This window comes from Bos indicus, chromosome 18 (genome assembly GCF_029378745.1).
Source record: "Bos indicus isolate NIAB-ARS_2022 breed Sahiwal x Tharparkar chromosome 18, NIAB-ARS_B.indTharparkar_mat_pri_1.0, whole genome shotgun sequence".
Lineage (NCBI taxonomy): Eukaryota > Metazoa > Chordata > Mammalia > Artiodactyla > Bovidae > Bos > Bos indicus.
Window position 1 is genome coordinate 65,085,358 of NC_091777.1, and position 15,168 is coordinate 65,100,525.

The 15,168-nt window shown below is 51.4% G+C and overlaps 1 protein-coding gene across 1 annotated transcript; it reads right to left on the bottom strand.

Annotated features, from left to right (window-relative positions):
- Positions 1–1,732: 1,732 nt before the first annotated feature.
- On the bottom strand, positions 1,733–14,755 carry LOC139177015 (uncharacterized). The gene is made up of 7 exons (XM_070770274.1): positions 14,699–14,755; positions 14,218–14,374; positions 13,088–13,151; positions 8,801–8,997; positions 4,468–4,557; positions 4,061–4,143; positions 1,733–2,173 (listed from the first exon to the last, which is right to left on the bottom strand). The coding sequence occupies exons 1-7, from the start codon at positions 14,753–14,755 to the stop codon at positions 1,991–1,993; spliced, it is 831 nt and encodes a 276-aa protein (XP_070626375.1). The 3' UTR covers positions 1,733–1,990.
- Between the last annotated feature and the right edge of the window lie 413 nt (positions 14,756–15,168).

Consider the following 15,168-nt stretch of genomic DNA (forward strand, 5'->3'; position numbering starts at 1 on the left):
GAAATGTTTTTCTATGATAAGCAGAATCATATGCAGAGTTTAGAAACTATTCCAGCGGTTGGGCTTACGGTCAGTTACCTTCGTGGAGGACTACTGGCTTAGTTTGGTGGATTTCTCTTCACCAATGCTCTCATTGGATGGGCCTTAAGAAACTTATTCTAGAGGAAAGAAATATTCTTCTGCTGGGGCCGTTTTTTAAACTGAAGTATAGTTGGTTTATATTAGTATTGGGTGAACAGCACAGTGATTTAATATTTTTATAGATTATTTTATTATTTACAGTAGATTATTTATATGATTTAAAGTTATTAAACTCACTGCAAAATAATGGCTATATTTCCCTGTGCTGTATAATACACCCTTGTTGCTTATTTGCCTTATACATAGTAGTGTGTGCCTCTTAATCAGATACCCATCTCTTGGCCCTCCTCCCCTCCCGAGTGACCACTAGTTTATTCTCTACATCCGTGACTGTGTGTTAGTCATGCAGTTATGTCCAACTCTTTGGGTCCCCATGGGCTGTAGCCCGCCAGGCTCCTCTGTCCACGGGATCCTCCAGGCAAGAATACTGGAGTGGGTTGCCATTCCCTTCCCCAGGGGATCTTCCTGACCGAGGGATTGAACCCAGGTCTCACACACTGCAGGCAGATTCTTTATCATCTGGGCCACCAGGGAAGCCTTCAGTGTGTTTCTATTTTGTTATATTCATTTGTCTGTTTTATTGTTTGGATGCCACATGTAAGTAATAATATAGAGAGTATTTATCTTTCTCTGTCTGACTTATTTCACTAAGCCTAATACTTTGGCCATCTCATGCGAAGAGTTGACTCATTGGAAAAGACCCTGATGCTGGGAGTGATTGGGGGCAGGAGGAGAAGGGGACGACAGAGGATGAGATGGCTGGATGGCATCACTGACTCCATGGACGTGAGTCTGAGTGAACTCCGGGACTTGGTGATGGACAGGGAGGCCTGGCGTGCTGCGACTCATGGGGTCGCAAAGAGTCGGACACGACTGAGCGACTGAACTGAACTGAACTGAACTGAATACCTTCCGTGTCCATCCACATTGTTGCAAATGGCAGAATTTCATTCTTTTTTTTATGACTGAGTACTATTTCAGTGTGTGTGTGTGTGTGTGTGTGTGTGTGTAAGATGTTATATGTGTAGGGATCCAACCCACAGCTCCTGCATTGGAATTTCAGAGTTTTAACCACTGGAAGAAGTCCAAAGAAATGTTCATTATTGTAAATATTTGCTTAAAGGCAGGAGATCCTCATCAGTGGGAGAGAGATACAGAATTGAAGAGTAAATTTTTTTCACTCATGTGTTCATCACAGGCTAGTGCTGGGGGTAAATGAACATACCAGACCCGGTCAGCAGTGGACATAATGGCCATTCTCCTTTGCTATAACAATAGGAGCTATTAGCTGACACAAGATTGCTCAGCTTCTCTTGCAGCTACTTATGGTCATGTGACTAGGCTCTGGCCAATGAGGTTTAAGGAAAAGTGGTCTGGGCATCTTGGAGGAGTTTCCCTTTGAGGGTCTAAAGTGTGTCTTCCCTTCCCCTCATCGTCCCGCTTCCCCCTAAGCCAGAATGTGGGCTTGGTGTGGGGGATGAGCCCTCTCCAGCCACAGAGCCCCCAGGTCAAAGGACCCTGGCCGCCCAGCTCCACAGGGTGGCCACACCTTGGCCCCTGAGAGGTTAACACACAAACCACCCACACGAGAGACACGGCAAGCTGGGTTTATTGAGGCTGCTGTATTGGCGGTCTCACATCACAGTAGTCCAGCACGCGCCTCTGGGGAGGGTGCAGGTGCTCTGGAGCAGGGGCAGGGGTGGGGGGGGGAGAGCACAGGTGCTCTGGAGCGGGGTGGTGGGGGGAGTGCAGGTGCTATGGAGCAGGGGCGGGGGGGGTGGAGAGCTCAGGTGCTCTGGAGCAGGGGGGTGGGGGTGAGGGGGTGGGGGGGACAGGGCACCCTCGGGATCTAGGAGAGGCAGAGGATGCTGAGACAGCACAGGGGACACTCCCATGCCTGGATCTCCTCGTGGTCCATGCCAGGCTTGGAGGGGGAGCTGCAGCTCAAGCCGGGTTTCGAGGTGTCGGGGTCAGACTGGGAATCAGAGTCAGAGTCATCCGTTTCCAGGTAGTAAGCGAAGCAGACACTCGGCTGGAAGGAGAGAGAACAGAGAAGCAAGAGGGGAATGTTACGCCGGGGGCGTCCACTCACCCTTAGTGTGGGAGCTGAGCCCTGGCACCCAAGGGCGACCACTGGGGGTTGGATTCCAAGTTGCTTACAAACAGCTGGGGGCTCCGGGGCAAATGACCTGACCTTCCCCCACTTCCGTTTATAATTCTATTTAATGAAATAAAAGTAACTACTCCCTCAGGGCCGGGTGAGGACTGAACAGGATAATCCAAGAAAAGGATGGTTAATGTCTGATGCTTAGTGAGAGAGGGTTTTGCGCCTACCCAGTGCCCTCATCTTGGCAAAACCATCCTGCCTCTCTTCCCAGGAGTCTCAGCCTCCACACTAAGGATATTTTGGGTCCAGATCATCCTTTGCAGTGGGGGTCAGGGGGCCATGCTGGGCATTGCAGGGTGTTGAGAGATATCTCTGGCCTCTACCTGTAGGGTTCCCTGGTGGCTCAGTGATAAAGAGTCCACATGCAATGCAGGAGACCCAGGTTCGATCCCTGGGTTGCATGCCTGGGTCAGGAAGATCCCCTGGAGAAGGGAATGCCTACCCACTCCAGTATTCTTGTCTAGAGAATCCCATGGACAGAGGAGCCTGGTGGGCTACAGTCCATGGGGTCGCAAAGAGTCGGACACAACTGAGCAACTAACATTCTCACACTTTCACAAGAAGATACATTACTAAGCACAATATCTGGCCCAGAATGGACCCTGTGATCTGGGGGAAAGAATGAAAACAAGGCAGCATGTAGCTAATTCACGAAACAGGAATATGGACAGAGATTAGATGAAGGTGTGTCTCAAGGTGAAAAGCCAGAATGTTAAAACAGCCCACACTTATGCAAGAGTATATTCTATATCTAAGGTCATAAAGACTGAGGAACGCATGTATAAATATATTTATTAGATAGAACAAGCAAATAAAATATTAACTGTTGGTGAATTTGGATGAACTTTATACCATTTTTGCAAAACCTGTGACTCTCACGTTCTTTTCTAATAAGATTTCTAATGAGTCCTTCCTGGGACTGTTGCAGGCACTAACAGGAAAGACTTTCTTGCAGACATCTGACCCTCTGCCTCCCCTCACCCCTCTCACCAGGGTCCCTCCAGGCTCCCCTCCTGCCTCTTAAGCAGACACCTCACTGGCCAAGTGTGAGTCATGTGCCAGCCAAGGACCAATCACCAGGAACCTTAGCATTGCCGCTCTGATTCGTTAGGGGCGTACCTGGAACTGCTCTGAGGATGGGATCATATCCATTCAAAGTGCATGGAGACAGGTGGTCCCCCCAGAAAAGTCAAGGGGGTTAGTAGGAGGAGGACTGCTACCTAGGTGGATAAGGCCACACCTGCCTCCACAGGAGGGAGCGTTCCCTAATTCATTCCTTCCTTTAATCAGCCCGAGTGTATAGAGTGCCGGACACGGGTTACATCTGTGCTAGGCAGAGGGGGATATGTCACTGAACAATGGAGGAGGGTCCTGCCCCCAAAGAACTACTCTAGGAGGGAAGACAGATGATGAACACACAGATACAAGGTATGTTCTCAGGTAGCAATAATAACACTGATGAAAATTCAGTAAGGCAGAGGCTTAGAGCCAGATCCAGAGGAAGAGTGTAAGGGAGGCTTCATGAAGGAGGTGACATTGGAGCAGAAGTTGGAATTAGGAAAGAGAGGAGGCAGGAAAGAGGGCAGCATCTCCAAGAAAACCACCCGCCAGAGGATTGGGGCCACATCCTCAAGGGTATACAAGGGATGCCTAGCCACCCACAGGTTCTCCTGGGCAGAGAGGGTGATGTATGCGCCTTTCTTCTCAGAACCAAGGGGGCTCCGGTAAAAGTGACGAAAGAAGCAGGCTTACCAAGGGACAGATGGGCAGGAACTTGGCTGACATCTTCCCCTCCTCTTTGTTTAGCAGATCATCAGGGTTCTCAGAAGGCAGGGCTGAGTGGGGAAGAAAGAGGCGTGAGGCCATTGTGCCCTCTGAGGCTTGAGAAACTCAGTAACAAGGTCTTTATCATGAAACCAGTGATGAAACTCACCCGTGTTGAGCACTTGTCATGTGCCAGGCATGCTTTTCAGCATTTTACAAGCAGGGGAGTCATGGAACCTACTACAGGAGGTAGTGTCTGGCGGTTCCTCCCAGGCACTGCTCAGGGACCTCCCTCCTTTAGAGGAGCCAGGGGCAGATATTTGGGGCTGGAGACCCACGGCCCGGACACCTCCCCACTCCCGCCTGCCACAGTTTCTGCCCCATGCAGGTCTCACCTCCTTTCTCCGGAGGCCTGGTCTGCACCTCCTCAGTCTCCTGGCCCTCGATGGTGCTCAGAGGCAGCATCATGGCACCACAGGTGCTCCCTGCGGACAGGACACAGAGCAGTTAGTGCCTGGGCGGTGGAGCCGGGGGGCCCGGGTGTGGCTCTCAGAGCTCGGGTGGACTCAGACAGCTCCATCCCCTCCCATGTCTCCGGGTCCCCAGCATCCAAGGGGACGGGCTGGCAACGGCTCCTGCTGGTTTCCTCCAAGGCCCAGGGTGTGATCTGGGGAGAGCGGTTGTCATGGCGCCTGGCAAGAACAAGGGCAGGGCTCGTGGTACCTGGGGCTCACCCCCCTTTAAAACTAGAACAACTGTGGCACGAAGTGCTGGGACCAGGAAGCTGCAGCTCGGCTAACTGGGTATCCAAAGGGCCTCTGGAGTCTGGCATACAGCAGGCACTCAGTAAGTGCACTCGTGGAGCAGTCTCAGTGCTGTCTTTCAGCTCCGTCCCAGGGCTCCCAGGCAGCCTGCCCAAGGGGTTCAGACAGGCCCTCCCCTCCTGTCCTGGGCCCCTCCAGGTACAGGAGGCATCAGTCCCGCCCTCAGGAGTGGGGTGAGGGGAGGGGCTGGGCCCCAGACCCGCCAGCACAGTCCTGGGGCTGGGCCAGCCCTGCAGGGAGGGGGCTGGGCACAGGCTCAGTGTGGGCTCCTCACCTCCGCCCCAGCATCACCCTGGGCAGGATGTGGCCAGTGTGTCTTGTGACTGTGAGCTGGGGAGATTCAAGCCTCCCAGTCACTAGCTGGGAGATCTCAAGGATCAAGTTTGCCAGATTTAACGTTGTAACAAATACGCAGCAAACTGACATTTGACTTTCAGACACATAAATCAATTTTTAGTATAAATATCTCCAACACTGCATGGGACATGTCTACATTTCAAAACTTCATTTAAAAAAATTTATTTCAGTATATTACTTTTAAGTATAGGCAAATCCCATGAAATATTGGGATGTACTTATGCTAAAAGGTAATTTATTATTTGTTGAAAATCGAATGTAAGTATTCGATTAAATACCCCCACTTTGGGAGTATTTAACCTCTTGTGCTGTCAGCTTTCCCCTCCACAAAATGAGCAGAATGATGAAATGTGAGGATTAAATAGGATTCAATGCATGTCAAGTGTTGAGAACACAGTCTGACCCAGACCAAGGCAGTCCTGTGTCGGCTCCAACTCTATCGCTGTTGGGGCGGTCAGGGGGCCTCCCCCACCGGCTCCCACCCACCTTCCCTGAATCACTGTCTCTGATGCTGGGACCCTCCAGCCTGACCTCTGACCTCCCCAGTGCCCCTCCCCACCAGTCCAGGACCTCCTTTTGGGTCAGGTCGTCCGGGGGAGAGGAACCCTGCAAGAGGGAGAAGCCCCCCGGGTCACTGAGCTGCTGAGGCACAGGGACAAGGGGCGGGTCACCAGTTCAGGTGGGCTTCAGAACTGGGCCAGCCCTCCAGGGCCCTCAGAGCTGGGACGACCCCCCAGGAACGCGGTGACCCTCGGGGCCTCTCCCGCGCTCCGGCTCTCCAGGACGCTCTCCAGGCGGCTGGGGCACCAGGGGCGCCCAGAGGTTTATTCTAAAGAACCGAGAGCCGCCTGCGGACACGCCGCCCCGCCGGCCCGGGCGCTCTGAGAGGCGCTCCCCGCGCGCGGCAGGTGCGCGCAGGGCCGCGGGGGCGGGAAGCGCGCGGAAGCTCGCCGGCGCGCCCAAGCCCCGCCCGCCCCGCGCACCCGGCGCTCTCCGCGGCCCGCGCTGACCCCGCTCTCTGAGGCCCCGTGACCGCCTGGCTCTCACAGCACCCTCCGCGCATCCCTCCCGCCTCCTCCGCAAACAGCAGAGTCCCGGGTCCGCGCCCCCCGCCCCCCAGAACCTCGGGGGGCACGACCCGGGCTCCCCCCGCCTGCCCTGGAGGGGACCCCCGCCTCCGGACACCCCAGCCTCCTGTGTCCCGTCCAGGCTCCCCTCCTCCCTCGGACTCGAGCCGCCCGGCGGCTCACGAGGGTCTGAGGACGCCCCCCGCCCTCAGGGGAGCCGGGGTTCCTGCAGGGCCCGCACCGCCCGCGCCCCGGCGTCTCGGGGGCCCCCAGGCAGCAGCCCAGAGCTCGCCCGCACCTCCTCCCGGGGCGCTCGCCCCCCGCGGGGACCCCCTCGCCCCGCGCGGCGCAGACCCCTCGGAGCTTCGGCCACGGGACTGACCTCCGGACCCAGGGTACCCAGACTCTGTCCCGGCCGCTGGGCAGGGGCGGGCGGGCTTGCTCAGCGCGTGTCCTTGGCGCTGGAGCCACGCTGGCTCTGGAGATGCGAAGGGATGCCGTGGACAAACTCGCGTGAATGAACGCGGCTGAGTCGCTCACAGACACGCATAAACCCCCACCCCCGCCCCTAAACACAAGTCAGGTGGTTAACACAGTCTCTGACACCCGCACAGGCGTCGGATTGTTTACCGCAATTTCATTATTCGTGGGGAGGGTCCCGGGCCTCTTCCTCCAGGAAGACCCCCAGCCTGCCAGCATCACTGTCCCTCTTCTGAGGTGTCCCTGCTGGACCTCAGCGCACAGCCCTCCCCCCAGCGCCCCTCCCCCACTGTCCAGGCCAGGCCTTCCTGGGAAAGGCACAGAGGCTCCGGCTTCAGAGACCCAGGGGTGGGGGGCGCTGGGGACCCCTCGGGGGTGGGGGTGGGTCCTGCAGGATCACAGACACACAGTGACTCCCTCTCGGGAGCTGACCCCCTGCTCGGGACTCACAGGAGGACACTCTCAGCAACTCCCAGACACACCCCTGGCCCCAGAGCCCCACGTGCGCAAATGAAGACACACTTGTAGATCCTGAAACACACGCAGATGGGCAGTAACATCCTGAGGTTCGGGGAAGCTCAGGCACACGCATACACACACACACAGATGTGCAGATACAGCTTCAAATACTGGGCACTTCCAGGCACACACACGGAGGACACACACCTTTGCACACTTAGATCTCAAAGGACACCCTAGGGGACACCCAGACCACCTCTGTCTGACACCCCAGGGTCCACCCTATGTCTCACCTGGGGACCCACCCCCAGAGGCCTCCCCCTCTCAGACCCCCATCACTCTCCTTTACACTCTCTCCAGATGGTTTTCTTTAAACCTCAGAATCACTCCTTTGGGAGTATAGGCTTGGAAAAAATTGAAACCTACGAGGAAATCAAATCAGACAGATATGCAGAAATCCATCCACAGAAATCCGGGCCTGCAGACACACACATACCTGGAAAACCAGTCACCCTCTCAGCCTCCAGGCCTTTCAAAACAGTAAAAGGCCCTCGCTCCCCCACATGCAAATATGTAGATTCAGATTCATACAACTCCAATCTGTAGGTAACCCACATGGACACGTACACACACACTTGTAGACACACACATTTTTCAGATAAACACCTCAGACACGGGGGAATGAAGACTTAGCACCCAGGGCTGCCCCTCTCACACGTGTGCACCAGCCATGCTCCCAGCCCCCACCCTCAGCCCAGCATCCTGCTCATACCCACTGCAAGCTCAAAAACCCTTCTAAAACCCCAAACTTCACACCCACTCTGGGGAACACTCAGGTGCCTCCTGAGGCCTCTCTGCAGCCCCAACGCCCCCTACAAACTGCCTCAGGTGTTCCCTGCAAGTCGTTTATACTTGCCCCATCCAGCCAAGTTCATCACTGGCCCTCTTAACTCTCAATGCACCCATCCAGCGTCCGGGAGGCCCCCAATACCGCCTGCCACCGCCATCAGATTAGCACGCCCTTCACAGAGTGAGCTGCTCGAATTCAGACACACAGTCAGACTCGGTTCCACGCGCACGCCCACACCCCCTAGGCGCCCTCAGACTGCACCTGTCAGAGCAGGTGCGGACTCTCACAGACGCCTCGCAAAGTCAGAATCCTTACAGTGTGGAATCCCACGAAGTCTCCCGCCCTGGGACGCGCAGACAAGGCCACACACTCCGAGTCAGTACCACGCACCCCGGGCATCCACATGGCCCCCTCCCCCCATGACAGGCTCACCTCGCACCCTGACACGCTCACTCACTCACACCCACCACCCCAGACCCTTCACCCTCGGAGATACAACAGGTCAGGGAGGGGTGGCCCAGGACCCAGCCGCTGTCACCCCCCAGAGCGCGCAGCTGAGCCACCCCGCTTCCTCCGACCCTCTCCCCACGCTCCACGGACAGAGACAAAGCACCCCAAAACACGCACTCTCTCTCCCTTTGCCCTCCCCCCGCACCAGCCCACCTCCCATCCTCTCCTGCCGCAAACTCACCGCTCGCCCGCACTGTCTGCCTCGTCTCTGAGCCGAATGCGGGTGGGCGGAATTCAAACCTGGACCTAAGTGCACCCAGCACCGCCCACCGAACTACAAGTCCCAGAAGGCACCGCGCCTCGCCGACGCCAGCCTCCCTGTGTCTGCTAAGGAGCCCGAGGTAGGGTGGCGCGCCAGGACCGCTGGGAAATGTAGTCCTGAAACCGAAGGCGTGGTGGAGGTGGTGGGGAGGGGTACCACGTGGTTTGCCTCCTTTCACCCTAGCCCTGGGTTCCTGCAGCTGGAGAGAGCTTTACCTTCATCTGTAGGTATGAAGGGCGAGTAGGGGGGGAACTTCATGCTCAGCACCTCATCCGCTTACCAGAGGGTAAAGTAGCATCACGGACTCAATGGACATGAGTTTGAATAGAATCCGTGAGATGGTGAAGGACAGGCAAGCCTGGCATGCTACAGTCCACGGGATCGCAAAGAGTCAGACACGACTGAGCGACTGAACAACAATGACCAAAGTAGCATAGAGGTCCCTAGAGACCCTGCCTCAAAACTTCCAGCACCCCTGAGCAGCCTTGCACCGCCAAGAGCAGTGTGTACTCAATAAAAGGCAAAACACTGCATTCAACAATATCACAAGTTTATGCAGATTTTGTATGAGAGTAATTTAAACATAGATTTCAAACAGTACCTTAAAAATAGATGGTCGTGTCTGATGTAGACATTTGAACACTGGCTATCTGGCAATATTAAGAAATTATTTTAAGTGTAATAGTGGTATTGGGAATAGTTTTTTAAAAAGAGTTGTCTGGTGAATATGTACTGGGATTCGAGGATGGCTTAACACCTGCAAATCAATAAATGATACAACATTAAGAGACAAAGATAAAGATCATATTATCATCTCAGTAGATGAAAAAAAAGTACTGGACAAAATTTAATACCCTTTCACGATAAGAAGTCCCAATACACTGGGTATAGAAGGAGTGAACCTTAACTTAATAAAGGCCATTTATAACAAGCCAACAGCTAACATCACATAAGTGGTGAATGGCTGAAAGTTTTTCCTGTAAGATCTGAAATAAGACATGAATGCTTATTCTTAGAAGGCGATGGCAACCCACTCCAGTACTCTTGCCTGGAAAATCCCATGGATGGAGAACCCTGGTAGGCTGCAGTCCATGGGGTGGCTAAGAGTCGGATACGACTGAATGTCTTCACTTTCACTTTTCACTTTCATGCATTGGAGAAGGCAGTGGCAACCCACTCCAGTGTTCTTGCCTGGAGAATCCCAGGGATGGGGGAGCCTGACAGAGTCGGACACAACTGAAGCAACTTAGCAGCAGCAGCAGCTTATTCTTACCAATCCTATTCTACATAATACTAGAAGCACTAGCCAGAGCAATTAGGCAAGAAAAAAGAAACAAAAGGCATTCAAATCAGAAAGTAAGAAGTAAAATAGATATTTAAATGAAAATCCTAAATACTCCACCAAAAATCTGTTAGAACTAACACACAAATTCAATAAAGTTGCAGGGTAAACATCAACACTCAAAAATCAGTAGCACTTCCATATACTAAAAACAAACTATCTGAAAAAGAAATTAAGAAACAATCCTATTTCTAAAACCATCAAAAAGAGAAAATACTTAAGAATAAATTTACCAAAGAGGGGAAAGCTCTGTGCACTGGAAAATATAAAACACTGCAGAAAGGAATCAAGTGAGTGAGTGAGTGAAGTCACTCAGTCGTGTCCGAGTCTTTGCGACCCCATGGACTGTAGCCTACAAGGCTCCTCTGTCCATGGAATTTTCCAGGCAAGAGTACTGGAGTGGGGTGCCATTTCCTAGACAGACATAAATGGGACAATACACCATGTTCATTGATTGGAAGAATTAATACTGTTTAAATTTCTATTCTATCCAAAGCAATCTTCAAATTCAATGCAATCCCTATCAAAATTCCATAGCATTTTAACAGAAATAGAAAATAAATCCTGAAATTCAGATGAAACTACAAAAGACCTGACTAGCCCATACAATCTTGAGCAAGAAAAGACAATTTTGGAACTATCACATTTCTTGATGAAAAAAGAAAAAAACCTTGTAAATCTACAGCAGTAACAATGGTATGGAACCAGCATTGAAACAGACATAGAACAATGGAACAGAATAGTCAGAAATAAGGGCATTCATCTTCAGATCTTCAATAAAGTTGCTAAGAACACACAGTGGGGCACAAAGTTCAGTTCAGTCGCTCAGTTGTGTCCGACTCTTTGCGACCCCATGAACTGCAGCACGCCAGGCCTCTGTGTCCATCACCAACTCCCGGAGTCCACCCAAACCCATGTCCATCGAGTCGGTGATGCCATCCAACCATCTTATCCTCTGTCGTCCCCTTCTCCTCCTGCCTTCAATCTTTCCCAGCATCAGGGTCTTTTCAAATGAGTCTGCTCTTTGCATCAGGTGGCCAAAGGATTGGAGTTTCAGCTTCAACATCAGTCCTTCCAATGAACACCCAGAGCCGATCTCCTTCACAATGGACTGGTTGGACCTCCTTGTAGTCCAAGGGACTCTCAAGAGTCTTCTCCAGCACCATAGTTCAAAAGCATCAATTTTTTGGCACTCAGCTTTCTTTGTAGTCCAACTCTCACATCCATACATGACCACTGGAAAAACCATAGCCTTGACTAGATGGACCTTTGCTGGCAAAGTAATGTCTCTGCTTTTTAATATGCTGTCTAGGTTGATCATAACTTTCCTTCCAAGTAGTAAGCAACTTTTAATTTCATGGCTGCAGTCACCATCTGCAGTGATTTTGGAGCCCCCCAAAATAAAGTCAGCCACTGTTTCCACTGTTTCTCCATCTATTTGCCATGAAGTGATGGGACCAGATGCCATGATCTTAGTTTTCTGAATGTTGAGCTTTAAGTCAGCTTTTTCACTCTCCTCTTTCACTTTCATCAAGAGGCTCTTTAGTTCTTCACTTTCTGCCATAAGGGTGGTGTCATCTGCATATCTGAGGTTATTGATATTTCTCCTAGCAATCTTGATTCCAGCCTGTGCTTCCTCCAGCCCAGTGTTTCTCATGATGTACTCTGCATATAAGTTAAATAAGCAGGGTGACAATATACAGCCTTGATGTACTCCTTTTCCTATTTGGAACCAGTCTGTTGTTCCATGTCCAGTTCTAACTGTTGCTTCCTGACCTGCATACAGGTTTCTTAAGAGGCAGGTCAGGTGGTCTGGTATTCCCATCTTTTGAAGAATTTTCCACAGTTTATGGTGATCCACACAGTAAAAGGCTTTGGCACAGTCAATAAAGCAGAAATAGATGTTTTTCTGGAACTCTCTTGCTTTTTCAATGATCCAGCAGATGTTGACAATTTGATCTCTGGTTCCTCTGCCTTTTCTAAATCCAGCTTGAACATCTGGAAGTTCACAGTTCATGTACTGTTGAAGCCTGGCTTAGAGAATTTTGAGCACTACTTTATTAGCATGTGAGATGAGTGCAATTGTGCAGTAGTTTGAACACTCTTTGGCATTGCTTTTCTTTGGGATTGGAATGAAAACTGACCTTTTCCAGTCCTGTGGCCATTGCTGAGTTTTCCAAAAATGCTGGCATATTGAGTGCAGTGCATTCACAGCATCATCTTTTAGGGTTTGAAATAGCTCAACTGGAATCCCATCACCTCCAGTAGCTTTGTTTGTAGTGATGCTTTCTAAGGCCCACTTGACTTTGCATTCCAGGATGTCTGGCTCTAGGTGAGTGATCATACCATCGTGATTATCTGAGTCATGAAGATCTTTTTTGTACAGTTCTTCTGTGTATTCTTGCCACCTCTTCTTCGTATCTTCTGCTTCTGTTAGGTCTATACCATTTCTGTCCTTTATTGTGTCCATCTTTGTGTGGAAAGTTCCCTTGGTATCTCTAGTTTTCTTGAAGAGATCTCTAGTCTTTCCCATTCTTTGTTTTCCTCTGTTTCTTTGCACTGATCACCGAGGAAGGTTTTCTTATCTCTCCTTGCTATTCTTTGGAACGCTGCATTCAAATGGGTATATGTTTCCTTTTCTCCTTTGCTTTTCACTTCTCTTTTCACAGCTATTTATAAGGCTTCCTCAGACAGCCATTTTGCTTTTTTTGCATTTCTTTTCTTGGGGATGGTCTTCATCACTACCTCCTGTACAATGTCACAAACCTCCATCCATAGTTCTTCAGGCACTCTATCAGATCTAATCCCTTGAATCTGTTTCTCACTTCCACTGTATAATCAGAAGGGATTTGATTTAGTCATACCTGAATCGTCTAGTGGTTTTCCCTACTCTCTTCAATTTAAGTCTGTATTCGAGGGAAATGCAAACTAAAAGAATAAGAGGGTCTTTCCTGGCAGTCCGGTGGTTAAAGACTCTGAGCTTCCTGTTCAGGGGGCACAGGTTCGAGCCCTGGTTGAGAAGCTAAAATCCCACCTGCCTCATAGCCAAAAACACACACGAGAGATAGCACCGCATACGTGTCAGGATGGCTATTATCCAAAAAGACGAAAGATAACTAATGTTAAGGATGTGGAGAAAAGAGAACTCGCATACTTTTGGAGGAAATACAAGCTGATACAGCTACTATGGAAAATAGTGTGGTATAAATACTGCATGATCTCACTTATATGTGGGATTTAAGACAGTCAAGCTCTTAGAATAGTCGTTGCCAGTGTCTGGGAAGTGCGGTGGATGAAGGGGTGTGGCCCAAAATGTATAAAGGTTTAGTTATGCTGGATGAATAAGTTCTGGAGTTCTAATGTACAGCTTGGTGACTTTAGTTAATACTACTGTATTATATACTTGAAATTTGCCAAAAGAGTAGATCTCTCTTCTTGCTGCCCCCCAAAAGATAACCATGTGAGGTGATGGATATGTTACTTATTTTGATTGCGATAATTATTATACAATATATATGGAATCAAAACATTACATTGTAAACCTTAAATAGATAAAGCTTTTTAATATTAAAGGTGAACACCAGACTACTGGTATATTTTAAATTAATTCATTTTTTGGCTGCACTGGGTTTTTGCCTCGACTCCGGCCTTCTCTAGTTGCTGAGAGCAGGGCCAGCCCTCTAGTTGTGGTTTGGGAGTCTCTCGCTGCGGGCGGTCCTTTGAGGGGCCACCGCGCCCACTGCAGGATCTGACTACACCAGCCATACTTCTTTTTTAAACTTATTTTGTATTGGGGTGTAGCTGTGATAGTTTAGGTGAACAGCAAAGGGACTCAGCCACATATATACACATGCACCCATTTCCCCCCAAACTCCCCTCCCATCCAGGCTGCCGCTTAACCCTGAGCAGAGTTCCCTGTGCTCTAATAGGTCCCTGTTGGGTCTGCATTTTGAATCTAGCCGTGTGTGCACATGTGCATCCCAAGCTCCCTAACCATCCCCCTCCATCCTTTCCCCCACAACCATAAGCTTGTTCTCTGAGTCTGCGTATGCTTCCTCCGTTTCAGTACAGGGGTTCAGCCCATCCCAAAGGACATCAGAGAGCGTTTCGACAGCTGCCGCTCCCACAGGCAGCGCCCCCTGCTTCCCATCCTGCAAGAGGGAGGTGATGGATGAGGAGTGTTTTCAAGGGCTTGGAGCTTCAGAGGGGTCCGAAGTCTTCCAGACGCCACCTTTCTGATCGCCAGGATTCCATTTCTCCCGGGGCTGCCTAAGCTGTTGTCGCTGGAGACAGGGCAGGGCTATGGACGCGGCCGAGCACAGTCAGAGAGGACCCGCAGCGTCCTGTTTCCTGCCTTAAACCCACCTGTGGCTTTCACCTGGACATCCTTCGCAGTCTCGGGGTTTGTGACAGTTGCTGTCAAGCCCTCCCCTGTCCCCGCCCCCCCCCCCAAGCAGAGGAGCCAGAGGACTGACGTCCGGGTGGTACGTAGGGATCTTACTGCCACGTGCCTCAGTCTTCACGGTCCCCATCCCTGTCCCGGGGCCCGATCCTGAGTTTTTCAGAGTATCCCAGTTTCCCTCAGGGTTTATGATGTCCAGCCCACTCTGTGTCTCCCTTAGGGCTCTTTGGGGCTACAAATGACCAACTTTGGCCAAGTAGAGGGAGGGAGAAGCCTGCCGGGACAGTGTGCTCAGAGAAAGAATGGGGGGCACTGATGCGTGGTCAGCGCCGACCTTGAGACGGGGAGGGGCCGGGAATTGATCCTTCTCAGCAGACTTGCCAGTTCCCAGGGAAGGGAAAAGGATTCGGGGCCAGGGAAAACACCAAGAACTGGGTGACAAAGTCAGCTCGTGGGAGAGGCGTTCTTAGGGAGAGCACAGGGCAGTGCCACCAAGAGCCCCAGGCGCCGGGCGCCCAGCCTCCCTGGCGCACCGGCCGGCCC

Excerpts from the sequence above, each read along its gene's own strand:
- LOC139177015 (XM_070770274.1), bottom strand. The coding sequence starts at position 14,755 with ATGGGGACCGTGAAGACTGAGGCACGTGGCAGTAAGATCCCTACGTAC. Across the intron at positions 4,558-8,800 it reads GCAGACAGTGCGGGCGAGCG|GGAGCACCTGTGGTGCCATG; the intron begins GTGAGTTTGCGG and ends TCCTGTCCGCAG. Across the intron at positions 4,144-4,467 it reads CAGGCCTCCGGAGAAAGGAG|CCCTGCCTTCTGAGAACCCT; the intron begins GTGAGACCTGCA and ends TTCCCCACTCAG.